Source organism: Melanotaenia boesemani, chromosome 10 (genome assembly GCF_017639745.1).
Source record: "Melanotaenia boesemani isolate fMelBoe1 chromosome 10, fMelBoe1.pri, whole genome shotgun sequence".
Taxonomy (NCBI): Eukaryota; Metazoa; Chordata; class Actinopteri; order Atheriniformes; family Melanotaeniidae; genus Melanotaenia; species Melanotaenia boesemani.
In genome coordinates, this window is record NC_055691.1 from 8,354,667 (window position 1) to 8,371,455 (window position 16,789).

The 16,789-nt window shown below is 38.1% G+C and overlaps 2 protein-coding genes across 5 annotated transcripts; one reads left to right on the forward strand and one right to left on the reverse strand.

Annotated features, from left to right (window-relative positions):
* Positions 1-1,907: 1,907 nt before the first annotated feature.
* Positions 1,908-13,285, forward strand: psme3ip1 (proteasome activator subunit 3 interacting protein 1). Of its 4 annotated transcripts, none has more exons than XM_041997806.1 (8): positions 1,908-1,968; positions 3,883-4,014; positions 4,111-4,209; positions 7,346-7,467; positions 8,818-8,957; positions 9,040-9,119; positions 12,274-12,505; positions 12,873-13,285. In XM_041997806.1, exons 2-8 carry the CDS (start codon positions 3,888-3,890, stop codon positions 13,138-13,140), a joined length of 1,068 nt encoding a protein of 355 aa, XP_041853740.1. In that variant the 5' UTR covers positions 1,908-1,968; positions 3,883-3,887; the 3' UTR covers positions 13,141-13,285. The 4 variants fall into 4 exon arrangements, with proteins under 4 accessions (XP_041853740.1, XP_041853741.1, XP_041853743.1 ...); XM_041997807.1 differs by lacking the exon at positions 1,908-1,968 and adding an exon at positions 2,000-2,052; XM_041997809.1 differs by lacking the exon at positions 1,908-1,968 and adding an exon at positions 3,130-3,147.
* Positions 13,286-14,782: 1,497 nt separating this feature from the next.
* On the reverse strand, positions 14,783-16,233 carry exosc6 (exosome component 6). The gene is made up of 2 exons (XM_041995943.1): positions 15,874-16,233; positions 14,783-15,446 (listed from the first exon to the last, which is right to left on the reverse strand). The coding sequence occupies exons 1-2, from the start codon at positions 16,149-16,151 to the stop codon at positions 14,888-14,890; spliced, it is 837 nt and encodes a 278-aa protein (XP_041851877.1). The 5' UTR covers positions 16,152-16,233; the 3' UTR covers positions 14,783-14,887.
* Between the last annotated feature and the right edge of the window lie 556 nt (positions 16,234-16,789).

Here is a 16,789-nt window from a genome sequence, read left to right on the forward strand (position 1 = left end):
AGCCATCAGCGTGTGATACAGTTTCCAGGACAACCCAGGTTCTTCTTCTGTCACAGGATAACCCTTCTGTTAGACACCTGTCTGTCTGCACAGATGCACACGAAAACAGATTAGATGTTAGATTTCTAAATAAATATGAGGTTTGGAGACCACTGAGCCATGATTTGGCTCTCTGAATTACTGTACACATTATAGATGTGTTCAAGTGCGGCACTTGTTTGAGAAATAGTCAGTCAGTCAGGATTAAGGAAAAAGATCTTTGCCTTCATAGTTATCTTCATAGTCCTAGTCCTAGTCATAAGAAAAATATATAACTTGAAGAATTTTAAATGAGACATGAAACAAAATGGAATTAATTTGAAGAATGACAAAATTGACTGATAAATATGAAAAAATAAGTTTAAAAAATACGTTTGAAAATATTAAAATAACCATATCAGAAAAACAATCAAAACCATTTTTATGGCTATATTTAATCTTACAATTATACATTTGTTTTACATGTAAATTATTTATTTATTTATTTGCCACTCCTATCATTATATAAAGCAACACCATTATTATTATTATTATTATTTTACCATTTTGATGCCATAACAAAGAAACATGTCATCTGCTGTAAAGCAGAGAAGCAGGAAATCCAGAGGGTGGTGAAATTGGTGGGAAGAATCATTGGGACCAAGTATGCCGAAGGATTGATTGATGCTTTAAATGTAATTTTGTTGTTACTGACAATGACAATAAATTATTCAATCTTAAAGTAAACATCTACTTGAATATCAATAACTTCATTAAGATAAAATAACATAATTTTTAGATGCAAAATTAAACAGATATTCACTGCACATGTAAAAGTACATTGTTAATACCTTAAGACCATAGTATACACACATTCATATGAATCATTCAAGCATGAACAGGCTCTTAACTCAAGGGATGAGCCAGTGTAGTGTCGACACATAACAGACAACTTAACAAAGAACCCATATTAAATGGGATTTTTAGTCTGTTAGTCTGTCACTAAGACACATCATTTGTTACCATATCTTTCAGTTACATATAAAAATTCCAAGATAATTCAGTTTCACAGACAGAAAATAACAGTTTAGCAACAACAAGATGATTCCTGAAGACCTGATAGCTGAAAACTTAGCAAGTTACATTATGGTGTGCAGTGTGTTCTTAAAACATCTGAGGAAACTGGACAAGTGCAGGACAAAAGAAAAATGTCAAGACTTCTGTCTACAGCAGATGAACAGGATATGAAACTGATGTCCTGGAGAAATATAAACTAATCCAGCAAAGATCTGAACCAGGACCTGAGAGATGCATCTGGATCTGCTGATCCATCTACTGTCTCATTAGGAAGTCTCATCAGAAATGTTCTCCATGGAAGGATGGCTGAGGTGGCACTGGTGTATGTGTATTTGTAGAATATTTTTTAAATATTTTCTTTGTGTTTTGACTTGTACTTTTATCTGATATTTAATGTTAATTTTTATGTTTTTCGATGCATCTAACATTTGTAGATGTTTTCCTTCTTGCATAACAAGCTATTTTTTATTTTACTTTAGCTACGGCGCCATCTTGTGTTTATTATTTAAGTGCTTGGACATTTTTCATCCGCTTTATATTTTTTAATTATTTTTTTAAAGACACACAGACAACCAGATTATTTTACATTATTTATGTAGATCGTCAAACTGCTGCCACAAGCGAGACTTTTAGGATTCATGCTGTCATTTAATTATTTATTTTTATTATTATTCCTGTTTAGTCATTTACCCACTTGTTTCTAAGTAGGCCCCTTTAATAAATTAATCTGTCAAATTGTAAAGAAAGAGGTTTCTGGGGCCGCTGCAAAAGCGAAGAGGAACTAAATGTCCCCATTTGAATATTTTGCACGAGCAATTTCAACTGTAACACAACACGTCATTGGGTTTGGGCTTTTTGCTAGTCTTGATCTCGGTAAGTTTCAGTTTATAATGAAGTACTTTAGCGCGACATGAAAGAGTTTTGTGTTGAAACTCGATTGTCATCGGTTGTGTATCTGTAAGTGTCGTTTTTCTTACATGACAAGACGTTATTTCTCATAGAGTAGTAATAAAGGTTTGTAAAGCTATCAGAGCGTAGCTTAGCCTGGAGGTCTGCAGTGAGTTCACAGCTCTATAGCGCAAACAAGATGCCGTTAATAAGTATGACGGCTGTAATATAAACTGCTTGTCTCGTTGTCTTTGTATTGTTAGCTAACTATGTTTACTACCAAGGCTAAATTGATTTGGTGATTTACGTTATCGAAGCAGTACAGTCAATAAAATCAACAAGATTTATATTTACGTGAGAATTTCAATCTTGGTGCATCTTACCTGCATTTTCTTCTATTTATTTATTTATTTATTTATTTATTTAATCTAAAGAGATGATTATTGCAACACTTTTTTTTTATTACACTTTAATCGCTTTTGTCAGGATTTGAAGGCTCATCATTTGTAACAGATCAAATATGGGCCTGACCCTTGTTCATCTTCTGCCAGTTAATTTTATTACCACTAAACTGTATTACAGGACATGACCAAACGCCGCGTTCTCATTTGGGCCACTGTTGATTTTCAGGAATAAAAATGTGTTGGTATAAGTGGCGTATGGCTTTACAATAGCAGGACAAAACATTTAAAAAACAGGTCTTTATTGTGCTTTCAGGTCATGTACATACAACTGCACAACACGTAATATCATTTATTTAACGAGGTTTGAGTAAATGCAACTGCAATGTGTGAAAAATTTAGTACATCCTGACTGCCTCCATAGTAATTCAGAGGTTAAGTAGCTGCCAATCAAATGCACTTGAGTAATTGCCAGGAGAATGTTTCTTATCATGGCAGAACAGCTTAGGTTTGCAAAGCTGTATCTAAACAAACCTCAAGACTGTTGGAACGATGTTCTTTGGGTGAGAGAGACGAAGGAGATGAGAACGTACAGCTGCTTGTTTGAAGAAAACCAAAAACAATATTCATACCTCAGCACAAACACCTCATTCCAACTGTCAAGCACGGTGATGAAAGGCTGATGATTTGGGTTTGTTTTGCAGTCATTGATTGGACCATGAGCTCCTTTGTGTTCTAGAGTGAAATGTGAGGCAATCTATCGGTAGAAGTCATATATCAGATTATTTATTTTCCCATATAATGTATGTGTGCACATGCGTGGTGACATCACCGGTGATTGTAGGTGGCACTGTGGGTGTGTTGGCTTCATTAATGGGCATGCTCACCTGGGTCGGTTTTGGGCCTGGGCCCAGGCCTTGGGGAGATATTTTCTATTGAACATCATCTAAATGCACTGTTTGATATATCCTTACACATCTTGAAGCTCATCAATCGTAGTAAGTGCTTGTTTGATAAGATTGTGATATGGAATAATAAAACTCTGCGACATGTGCACTGGTTTAGCGTAACGTGTCTTTGATGCACATCCTCATGTCTTAGCCTGCTGTAGCGTTTGGTTTAAAATATAAGTTGGTGCACTGCAATACTACGTGACAACTGAAGCTTGGCTGAAATTGTCTCATGCAACATAAGTGTGATCCCAAACATGGCTGCAGATCTACAACACAGAATGACTAAAATAGAAAACAATCACGGTGTTGGCATGCTTCAAAGTCCAGACCTCAACCTGACAGAAAGAAAAGATTGATTAATAATAGCACTCACTGAAATATGTTGTGTAGTTGGTCATCTGAAGTTAGTGACCTACTTAACAGACCTGCTGAACTACATAAAAAATGACAATCTATAAAACTGACAACCGCTCTATTCTTTTAGAGAATAAAATGTGGTTGTGTTGGGAAAACAATTCAGAATATCTTGTGAATGTTTTGGTTAGTTTAAATGGCAGGGGACGAAGCAGCCGGCGTCAACCTCAGCAGGAAGTTTGTTTCTGAAGCAGAGCTTGATGAGAGGAGAAAAAAGAGACAGGAGGAATGGGAGAAAGTCAGGAAACCTGACGACCCTGAGGGTGAGAATACAAGCACTTTTACACAGATCCAAAACATACAAAACCCCTGACACAAGTACTTGTAGTTCATACAACCACATTTCTCTGTTCTTCCAGAGGCCCCAGAGGAGGAGTATGACCCACGTTCTCTCTTTGAGCGACTCCAGGAGCAAAAAGACAAGAAACAACTGGAGTATGAGGAGCAGTTTAAATTCAGTGGGTCTTTGTCTCTGTTTTCTTCTTACAGTTTTCTTGAACATGTTTTTTATATTCTCCATAGAAAACAGATGTATTAACAGTATCAGTTCACTCCAACACAAAAGATGTAAATTTTACTTTCCATTGCTTTTACAATTTTACCCCCTGGTTGTTGCTCAAAAAATTAGAATTATTCCTGCCAGCTTCTGATTTCTTGAAATATTTTACTATGCAATCAAATTTTTTTTCACAGCTTTTAGTTTTTAAGGCAAATCCTCCTCATCTAAAACTGTCAGGGTTTTATGTAGGAACTTTACAATCTGCAGAAATAACAAAAAATAACTGAAATCTCAGTTGGGAATGAGGATGTGTGAGTTAAATGTTCCTAATTTTACTAGTTGGGGGATACAGGGTTAGGGTTAGGGTTACATATACAGATGTTTTGAGCCTCCCTCGCTTGTTTTTACATGCTTACTGCCAGGAAAACATGTAAATACATAACTCGCTACAGCAACCTACTGAGACATCTAACATTAATCTGAGCAAAGAAACAGAAATACAGTAAATAAAGCACAAACAGAACTTTTACCTTTTCTCTTTTTCTTTAAGTAGTCTTCAGGAATAGTTCTTATTCAACACTTTATTTATCCCAAAGGGACAATTTAAAAGGCACAAGGAGCAGCGTCATTAAAAGGACAGACAGGACATCAGATAACATACACAGTGCTAAAAAGCAAACAGAATGTGCTAAAATCAGAATACAACCATTCCAGCAGCTGTCAATGGCAATGCTTTGTGCTCAAGATGAACTGCTATGTGCATCCCGGGGCAGGAGTGTAATATTTGAACAGAGTGGGGTCAGTGCTGAAGAGCTGGACTGTAGTGGGGACGAAGGTGGCCCTTCTCTTCTGCGTTCTGCAGCATGGACAACTCAGCCTGCAGCCTGAAGGGCAGAGTGTACAATGTGTGATGGGTCCTGTAGAATCCTGTGTGCACTGTTCGTCAGCTTCAGAAGGCAACCGGAGCTCTGACAGGGTGTCCAGTGATTTTAGAGCAAACCGTAGTGTTGTTGAGTAAACGTCATTGATCTTGGGGATTGATTGAGGAAAAACCAGGAGATGAAAGAGAAAGTCAGCACGCTCTCAATGGACAAATGATGAAAGGTCAAAAGAATGTCTTTTTTTTTCACTCTGAAGGAGTTTAGCTTCTTGAGAAGATATTATCTCTGGTGAAATTTCTTAGGGATCTCCTCTGGGTTTGTGAAAAACCTCAGAAGGCTTTTGAAGACTGTACCCAGATATCTGTACTCTCTCACCAACTCCACAGGCTCCCCACGAATGGTGGTGGCAACAGCTTCTGCCAGTTGTCTATGCTTGCTTGAGAATGTCACAGTCACTTCTTTAGTCTAAGCTGAATTTCACTGAAGACAGGCGCCCTCACACCAGCGGACAAAATCCTGAAGGGTGGAACCATGGCGTAGGTGGGGAGCAGAGAAAGCAAGACCTGGTCACCTTGATTGAGCAAATTTGACCAGGTGACAGTTTGGCATAGTCATCAGTGTAGTAATCAATGTAGAGGATGTAAAGCAGAGGCGACAGGACACAGCCTTGTGAGGGGCCGGTGGAGGTGTCGAAGATGTTGGAGTAGGAGCCATTAATGGGAACCCTTGCGGTTGGTTAAAAAGTCTGTTATCTACAATAAGATCTGGTGATCCAAACTAAAGCAGGTAACTTCTCAGCAGGAATGTGAGGCTGCATGGTATTAAATACAGATAAGAAGTCTGCAAACAGGAGCCTAGCGATCATGTTGGAGGTCTCCAAGTGCATGTGGATGATCTCCAAGATGAATATCTTGGCATCATCCTGCCAGCCCATGCCAGTTCTCCAGACTTCTTGAAGGACTTTCCAAAACTCTTCTTTGGATGTTGGCTGCCTTTTGTTCTCTGTCAAGATGATCCCATACTGCTTCAATAACGATGAGGAACAGTAGATGGATCAACTGAAGCTCCAGATGCATCTCTCGGGTCCTGATTCAGGTCTTTGCTGGATTTGTTCCCATTTCTTCAGGACATCATTTTCAGATCCTTTTCATCTGCTGTAGATTCCTGTTGCTTCTTATTTTGTTCTCCACTTGTCTAGCTTCTGCCACCATGCTGAGACATGCCGAGTTTTCAGCTAACAGCACTTTGGGAATCACTGAGTTGCTGCTAAAATGTTATTTTTCTTGTCTTAAACTGTGTTATCTTTGCTGTTTTTCAGATATGAAGCTAGAGAAATAAGAACAAATGATGTGTCTTTGTGACAGGCTGCTAGTAAAAAAACATCTAAAGCTCCAGTTTAAAACTGGCTCTTTCTTAAGTTGTCTGTTATGTGTCAACACATAATTGGTTCACTGCTTGAGTGGGGAGCGCTTTAAGTTTTGAATAATTCATAGGTCACCGTAAAATGTCTTGCCAAAAAAAAAAAAAAAAATCCTCTGAAAATGACTGGGTAAAAGGACTGGACTCAAACTTTGAAAGACCTTCAGAGAGATGGAGAATCATTAATCAAGAACATTAAAAATAAATGAGAAGTGGGGTTAACACTGTGCCACCATACTGTATGTAAGATTGGGACTTTGAGCCTGTTTAATGAAAAACCTGCATTTCACATGACTGTATGGGGTTGATTTGGTTCTATTGGACTGTAACAGTACGTTGAAAAATGCCTCCCAGTTTTCCTCTTGTCAAAGTTTTCCACTGGACTCTTGTGTGCTGATGCTGAACTCCCTTTCTCAGTTTCCTCACATTACTGCTCACTAGAATCTTTTTGTTATTAAACTGTTTAAGTACTTCTTGCCCTCAGCCATGAAAAGGATGGAATATCTCAATCATAAGATGCTTGCAATTTTAACGAAGTGAAAAGTTTTAATATTATTTTAATCACTCAGAGATGTTGATACTGCTTATAAATCTGTCTCAGAGGTCTAATTATTACATTATAGGGACAAAACTTACCTACTTAAAAGAAACATTTATAGATCAGTGTCTCAACGCTGTTTTTTGGATGATGCATCATTTTGGTGGTTTATTATTTCAATGTCTTGATGTGTGAGATTTAAAAACAGATTGATGGACTATTTTTCTACTGTTGAGAGCATGTTTCCATGGTTACAGGGAACATGGTGAGGGGATTGGACGAGGATGAGACCAGTTTCTTGGACGAGGTCTCCCGGCAACAGTGTCTGGTTGAGAAGCAACGGAGGGACGAGGAGAAGCAGGAGCTGCTGGAATATAGAATATCCTACATCATGTTATTGTTGACATTCAACACCAAAAAAAGATTTAATCTGTGGGATTATTTGCCTTACTTTATCTCTTATCTAATGGTTTTGGGGTTTTTCACTGACTTTCCTTTCAACTATCATCACACATATGGGAAAAGGTTTGGATGAACGTAGTCTTTAAAAGAATATAGTTCTCATAACAGTTTCTGAGCTGATACTTTTCTATCCAAACCCTTCCCATGTACTGAGTTCAATTCAGAGTCGTGTGGAAACAGTTTATGGCTCATCTATGTCCTTTGTCTCACACTTCAACTACTCACAATAATTCAGGAATATTCGATTCAAATTAGCTCAGACAACTTCCCTGTGCAGTTTTTCCACAAACGCAGCAACAATCCTTGTACAGATCAGCGATCCGTTTCTCAAGGAAACCTTAAGGTGTTTAAAAAGCACCTGGGTATGTCAATAAAACTGAGATTGACAGTTCCTGAAATTATTTATTGATTATAAACATAATAATTAAGATCATTAAAAAAAATTCTCATCCTATAAATAAACCCTTTACAATCCTGTGTAAAAGTCAAAGAAATAAGTTTTTTTTTAAAGACAAGTCAAATTAGACTACAGAGAAGGGGGCTTCTCTAATGAGGTGATTAATAATAAAAAAAAAAAAAAGGAAAAAGAAATTGAAAGAAGTGTCTGAACCATGCTTGTGTGTAAACAGTCCTTTTTTTCCCCATATTTTTATTTGACATTCATGACTACATTTATACATACCATAATATTTGAGTGTTCATTTTTCCCCCTTTCTTTTCCCCCCAAATCCCCCATCCCTCCTATGTACAATCTTACTGTCTCCTTTGAAACTATAAACTCCAATTAGTTATATACATACCCATACATACAAATATATATATATATATATATGCATATATACACATACATAAGTAAACAGTCATCTTCATCAAACTGTTTACATCTAGACATCAACAGACCACACCTAACACATGACTAGAGACATTTTACGTTACGGTACAATTCCTTCATCTCAAACACTGTTGTATATGACAGGATTACCATTTAGATGCCCTACATTCACAATATATTAGTGTAGCATGAACTTCTTATATTTTCTGTCCCTAAGGTTTTGTGAGTTGTGTGTCTTTGTCCATTTCATCTTGACTGTCTTCTGATCTCCATCTGCCTTCTGTTAGTGTTTTAGGTCTGTTACTTGAGTTATATACATCTTTGATTGCACATTTATTCCTCTCAAAATGTTCAGATTTTTTCTTTACTGATGCAGAAATGCTACATACCTCTCAGCGCTTCTTTAAAGTTGATTCACCTTAACTCTGCTGTCACAGCGCTTTGATGAAGCAAGCAGCCGAAGAGGGTCGCAGAGAGCCCGACAAAAAGGCCACATCTAAACCTTTAGGAGCAGAGCAAAGGACCAGCCACCTGTCTCAGGCTCATTTATTAGCTGGAGCTGTCAAGAGACGCAGGTATGCACAAAGACTCGCATCGTTCAAACCCGAAACAACGTTTTTGACTGTTTGGCCTGATGACCATCTTTCTCTCTCACAGTTCTTCACAGTCATCAGACAATGGGAAGAAACAGAAGGTGGAAATCACTACAACAGCAGAAAGTGGAGATAGACTCACAGGTGGGCTGCAGCCTGAGGCCTTTCCCATCAGAAAGGCACGCCTCTATGCTACTTACTTTTAGACTGAATAACACATGGACACAGTAGGCTTGTCGTCCACAAACTAAACCGGAATCACCTTTACAACAGGAATAAAACCTGTGACAACACTCATCAGAAAACCCAACGGTGCAATACCGTATACTTTAATGTCCACTTGTTTTGACTTACGTGCTGGTACGCTAGCTTCTGTCACAAAAGATCAGTAATAAGCAATAAAAACCAACAATAATCCACATGTAGCCAGAGGAACAGGCCAGTGAAGCAGAGGCAGCATACGCTAACAGTACCCATATTGAGGGAAGGGAAAACCTAGAGATAAGAAGGATGATGCTGTTGCACTTTGAACCACTGAGTAAGAGACCATATTTAATTTTTTTTTATCAGTGTAACAACAGATTAACTTTGGAAGTGGTTCAGTTTGCAGTGCTGATCTTTAAACCTTCTGCCAGCGAGTTAAGAGTTTATCCTCCAATAAAACTTCCTGTTCCTGCCTGAGTCTAAACTCATAAATGGATCAGAGGCAGTGTTGTTTTTGGCAGGCATCTCAGTTTTAGTCTTAGTTTTAGTTTTCAGGACGACAGTGCTTATTAGTTTTAGTCACATTTTAGTCATTTCTAAGTTTGATAGTTTTAGTCCAGTTTTAGTCGACGATAACTCAAAAAGGTTTTAGTCAAATAAAAAAAGTATTAGTTTTTTAACAAATTAATTTAGGTCAATAATACGTAATAAAAAGTGGAATCAAGGTTGACAGGTTATAACAAGTATTGCAATTCATAAAACAAGTTAACCTTAATGCTTTTACATAATAACCAGATCCTTTACCAGACTGATGGCTTTAGCCGAGACTTTTCCATCAACAGGGATTCAATGCTGCCGTGCTATACTTAACTGCTGTTGGTCAGAAACCTTTTGTTTCTATATTTCACCTTTTTTCATGAATTGATGCTCTACTTCATCATACAAAAAATAGCAGATCTATAAGTTCAACATATAGCAACACATTGTGAGCTTGTTGTTTGGTTATTTTCATCAATAATTACAAAATTACAAGAAATGGTTTTAAACTTAGATGGTTTCCAACCAACAGCAAATACTTTCTGATCTACTCAGGGTGACTCCAAAAAACCAAAGCACAACAACATCCTTACTTTGGTATCTGTGGCTTTATTTCTGAGAATTTTCTGAAGTGCAAAATATGAGCAAAGGATGATAAACATATATGCTCAACTTGACCTGGTCTGCCAGTGAAATTATGATGGATTATAGTTAAAATATGTCTATATATCGTTTCGTCGCTTCCACCAAACCCCTTCATCGACGCTGCTGCCATGATACATCTATGATTGAATAAACTGCTTGTCTGTGTGTGCTGCACGTCTGGTGGTGGGCGTGGCCAAGGTGCAGCAGCATTGCTGACTGACAGATTGCGCTCACAACAGGCAGAAATGTCGTGCATTTTTAATGCCCTTAAACATTTTCATCTCGTCAACAAAATCTCAAACGTCTCGTCCTGTTTTCGTCACCAGAGAGCCATTGTTAGCTCGCCACCATCCTGTTGTCGTCATGAAAATAAGGTTAGTCAATAAAATAAATTCGTCATCGAAAACAACACTGATCAGAGGCAGACAGTTTCATCATCTGTTTAGATGTAGCTTGTGTTGAGAGATTTCTGTACCACACAGACATCTGCAGCTGCACTTGAAAAGATGAGAACTTTATTTTCTGATTGACACAAGACAATCCCATAGTGAGAGGGATTTCTGTCCGGGTGTAGCAGCGTTGTCTGAAATGATAAAAATAAAATCTGTGTTTCTGTAAGTGCATTAATTTGTAGGGGAAAGACTAGTAAGCTGATACAGCCCTGAGGTTCATCTGTTCTAATAGAATTGACTTTGGAGAGTGTGTTTTCCTGACATTGTAGGTTTTATTTAGAAAAAACGGAAACCAGTTAATAATAAAAAAGGTTGGCAGTCATCTTGGCCACTTTCTGTTAAAGTACAAGAACCAAAATCAATAAAGAAAAGGCAGATTTTCCAGGTGCTAAAGACACTACAGTGCTGCTCTGACTTTCTCTACCAGAAACTCTGCACCAGGTTTACCTCTTTCAGCTACATAAATTATTTAATCTGTTGTTTTTTTCCACAAGAGTTTATTTCTATATAAATGATAAATATATTAAAAAATGACACCCTGTACCTTAGCAGAAGAAATATGCTGTTCAAAGAGCAGAAAGATCTGCTGACTGAGTGGAAGATATTTATTAAACTCAAGTTCACCTTTCTCTGAATGTAGCTCACACTCATCATCTATGTAAGAGTTGTCCGAGCTCCTTTAGGTTCTACTCAAGCTTATAAAAGATTCAGATATCCCATCCAAATAAGAATCAGCTTGGTAGTAAGTCTTTTTGCAAATGAAAATGTAGAAATTCTTCTCTCTGAGGTTGTCGCTGGTTGTGTCTGATTAGCAAAGAAGGCAGGCCCTAAAACAGTCGGACCGGAAGCAGCAGATAAATGCCTTCGGTTATTTCAACAATCTCCAAGTCCTGGTGTTATGGCTCAGTATGGTACCACAGCAATAATAATGCCAATCATTTAACTAGTTTAAAAAAAACAAACAAGCATCATTTTCCTTTACAGCTGACTATAAAGAGTGTTGAGACTAAATTAACACTTAGAAAGTTTCCAGCTAATCAATGGCTTTTCACCTCCAGGTTAATATGCTTTTGTCATAAATGCTATATTTATTTTTTTCGTTTTATTTCTACAAACTTTTTAACCTGCTGAGGTTTAGATGTTTTATTGTTTTACTCAAATTTTATTAACTTACTTATTCCTCATACTTATTTTTACTTTTGTTTGGTTTTGATGTTTGTGGTTGTCTAAAATCATTTTCATGTCTCTGGTTTCGCTATCCCTTTGTTGTATTTAGGGCTGTTTGAAGCTAAGTTGGGCTGACTTGTTGGCATGACAACCCTATTTTTTTTTTGTTTTTGTACAGCATTTAAGATGCTCTATATATGAAAAGTTATTTTATAAATAAATATTGATTGATAAAAGACAAAAAGGCTGTATGGATCCATTTACAATCTCTTACACTGTGTTGTTGTGTTCAGAACAGGCGGGCAGAGCAGGAGGGGGTACAGGGGAGACTGATGATCAACGGGCGGTCCCCGGCCTGACAGCGAAGACACCGTCAGCTCCCCTGAGCGCCAGTCAGGGTGTGTTACACCTGCCATCAGCAGCTGTGTGTGTCGGCGTTTTACCGGGACTCTGTGTTTACTCTGGCAGCAGCGACTCCGACAGCAGCTCGGACAGCGAAGGTAGCGTGGACGCAATCATGCCGCCGTATCCTCGGCACAACAGGGCCTACAGATAGACACACAGCAGCATGCATAACACGCACACACACACTGTGAAATGTTCGTAAGTCTCCAGAGTGACTAGCAGCCGTCAGAAAAGGTAAAGTCACACAACATAAACAGGTTGGTCATACACTTTACACACCTTCTCCTTGTAAACATTCAGTATTCCTGTTGTTTTCACAGCTGTGAGTTAAACTGTTGCTCTTTGTCATCAGACAAAGTTCAGCCCGATGACAAAATTTAGTTATTTAACCAAATCTATTTATGTTTTTAATTTATTTACTTTTTGCTATTGTGGCTCTCAAACGTGACACCTCCACCCTTATTTTCCTCAATCACATCTCACACAGTTTAAGCCGAGCAACCAATCCCGCACTGCCTACCCCGACGACATCCTGTTCCCCCACGCTCCCCTCCCATCCCCAGCCACAGCGACTGCAAGCTGTACTATTGGCTGAAGGAACAGTGATTGACAGCTGTGGAGCAAGGACGAGACGCTTTAAACTGTCACATGACTCACACCTTTTAGCTTTCAGCAGCACAGGAGTGAGAGCGCAACACGCTCATCTCATTTTTCCGTTGCTCTTGATCCTTCATTGCAGGGTGGGAATGGTTTGAAAATTATTTTATTTGTGACATGTAGATCAGTATTTTGTTTGAAATTCTTTCCTGGAAGATGCTGGACTGTTTGTTGCTGTCTCAGACGTTTGGAGTGTGTTTCGTTTGTCAAAGTCTGAACAGGAAAATAAAGGACTTGCTCTTGTTTTGTGATAATTCTCAGATTTGTGAGTGTGTGTGTGTGTGACAGAAAAAGACATGAACAAATCAAGACCAGGAAGTTTTGCAGATGATTGAAAACCCAGCTCCATGAAGCATCTGCTGCTGTTTTACCAGACTTGAGAATTGATCCTGTGAACGTCACCATTAAAATAGTTTAATAGCTTTATCATTTTTATGGGGCTAAATCTCACATTGGTAAAATGTGTATTCATATTCATCTCCTAGGCATATTTATCATTGTAAACATCAAGAATTTATATACATCATTAATATAAACAAGAAGGTACAGCTAACTGTTCAGGAGGCCAATTCAGTGAATAACCTGCAGTTAAATAAATAAAATAAGCTGATTTACTACAATATTCAAACCAGCACAGCTTTGAAACATCAGTGGTTCATAATTATTATTGTTGGTGTTTATGGCTACATGAGACCCTTTACAGAAACAACCTACAGGTGTGATTTATGTATAGTCCTGAACACCAAAGTGGTTTTTTCATGTTATCTGAATGGTTTGAGGTCTAACGGTGAGCAAAAAAATTCAGTTTTTTCTTTAAGAAAAGTCTTTTTTCCTGTCAAAACCTTGGGATTCTTTAACTTCTGCTGTTAAGTAAAAATAAGATAAAAAAAATCTTGAAGTTCAGTATGAATGTGATGAGAAGTTAAAAGCATCCACTGTAAGCAGTTTTTAATAAAGCCTGGTGTTTAGTGACATCTAGTGGTGTTAGTTACAGTGCAGCTGAAGGACTTTTCCATTATATTTTTATTTCATCTAACCTCAATTTAATCAGGAATTTAATTGAAAATCAGTTCTCAATTACAAATGTGACCTGGACCGGACTACTACTCCTTGCCAGGGGGTCTCCAATACAACTTTGTTGGGGGGCCATTAGATGGCTAGATTACAATCATCAATCCCTAAAAGAAACTGAGTAGTGGTCTTTCATTTTGTATTGGGATTTTAAAAAAGGGGTCAATAAATTTAATAAGACATTCTTTCTTTGGAGCGATCATATTGATGTGAATTAAATATAAGGTGTGGCACATCTGCATTTTCTGTACAGTCATGTTTTATTCTGCTGCTTTGTCTTAGGATATTAGTCATATAAATCACATCAATCTTTATTTTCCAGTCTGCAATATAACTTTAATGTGCAGTCTTGACTTTGTACATCACAGATGCAGAAAGGCCTTCTGTTGTAAAAAAGTCAACTGAGATCATCTTTAGGAGGACTTGCTGATACTGATAGGACCAATAAGGAGGCAGTAAAAATGAAAAGCCCCATGTAGTTTCAATAACTGTTTCCAGCTCAATTAAAACAAATGCCAAGAAAAGGTCATTTTGACAGCACGTTCAGAATGAAAAAGCTCATTAATGTCAGAAAATATGCTCCAACTTCTTTTTATATTTAACGAGAAAGAAAACTGCAGTTAAAACAAATGCAGTTGAGATTTTGTGAACACAAAAACAGTCTTGAAGTAAAGTCAATATATTTATTCAAAGAAAATTATATTGTAGAAAACAGGTTGCATTATCAAAAGTAAGAACTGACAGTTGTGATCTAGAAAAACTATAAACAATGGTTTATTTCCCTCTCAACTCTCTGACGGTGGGGGGGGCAGCCTTGCGGACAGCCTTGACCAGTGCTTGTTGGATAACTGGGTACAGTTTATAACAGCCTTCAATGCAGGTCCGAATCCCTGCTGTCAGAGTCTCCTCAGCCATTTCACCATCTGACTGCAGCCCAGAAATCTGGTTCAGACTGGGAAGGAATGCAATGGTCAAGCCACCCTGGTTCTCACTGCTACATGAACTCCAGCTGTTCTCCTCCGTATATGTAGGGTCAACCAAATAGGAGGCGCCATCCTGACGGATAGAACAACCAAGCACAAGGTCATACATTTCAATTCCTGCATCTGCAAGCGCTAGAGAGGCACATGTAACTGCATGGGCCAGAACTGAACCGCTGTTTTCCAGCACCATCACATTGACCTCTATCTGAGAACGGGGGTACTTGTGAAGGCACACGGCTGGCTGTAGACTTTCATGTAGCATAAGAGAGAAGTCCTTATCCTGGCTCCCCTGGATCCAAGAGCCCCTCTCCGGACAGGAAAATGGAGCAAAACGCATGTCGGTGGTCAGTCTGGACACACACAGAAACACATCAGTGTACATTTCAAAGTAGTAATATGAATGTTTGAGGGTTAAATGACATGCAAGACTCAAGGTTGTATTAAATAATAGTCCACTATTGCCGAATTAATCAGAAGGATGTGATACACCCCCCCTCCCCCATATATATATATATATATATATATATATATATATATATATATATATATATATATATATATATACACACACACACACATATACATATATATTCATAATTGCACTTATGCGCCAGGGTTTATTTAGTCTTTTAACATTAAGTAAACTTTAAATCTGCTAACCACACCAACTGCATTTTTACAATTCATGAATTCACTTTACATTTGGCCCAAGTAACACTTTTGTGTTTACACTTCTGTAGGCCAATAAATCTAAGTAAACACATAAATATTACATACCTTCCACTTTTCATATCGGTCTCATCTTTCCGTTCTGTTTCTTTGGGGCCATAAACACAGCACATCAGCTTGGTGTTTCCAGCTTCTATGTACGCGGAGCCTTTAGCTTGACTCACGAGGCCGCACCGGACAAACACCGGCCGGACATCCACCTGATCTCGCTGCCGACCATCCGTTCTGGGGCCATAAGAAGGGAGAACCGTCGGGGGTCTGCACATAAACAGAGAGGGGCTCTGAGACACTTCGGGGCCGCGAACACGTTTTGTATCAGTCGGCATGATGCATTGAAGTAATCGTAACTGAACAGCAGCTGCCTGTAAACCAGTCCCACGCGAAATACCTCCGGAAAGAACTGCAGTAAGCAGAAAACAGTTCCGCCCATATCTGCGGTAATATTTAATTTATTGGAATAAACTAAATCGTCATAAAATATATCATTACCACAAAAGTACTATATCGCCTTAATAAAGTCCACACATAAAATTATGTAAGCGTACAAATATTGTTATCGACCAATCTTTATATGAACAAAATTTTGATTATTATGCACATTGGCGTTTACCTATTTTCTATTGATCTTCTAATAACAGTGCTTACGAATGAATAAAAAGAAAATACCCACAAAACCTGACTAAATCTAATGCAAAAAATTACATTTGATAAAGAAATATACAGAACTGTAAGAATAGCAACTGTGTGATCACGTGTCTGAATACATTTAATGTTTCTGGAGATTTTTTAGTAAGTCTAAACACTTCTTCCTTTCGAATTTAACACACCAGCAAGTCGCGGGGGAAAGTGTATTGACACCTGCGTCTTTTTCATTGCATCAGCCAAGGCACTGAAGTTTGTAGCGCTGATGTGGCGGGTTCATTTAAGAGTGACAGTAAAGTGATCCAATGAGAATTGGCATGTG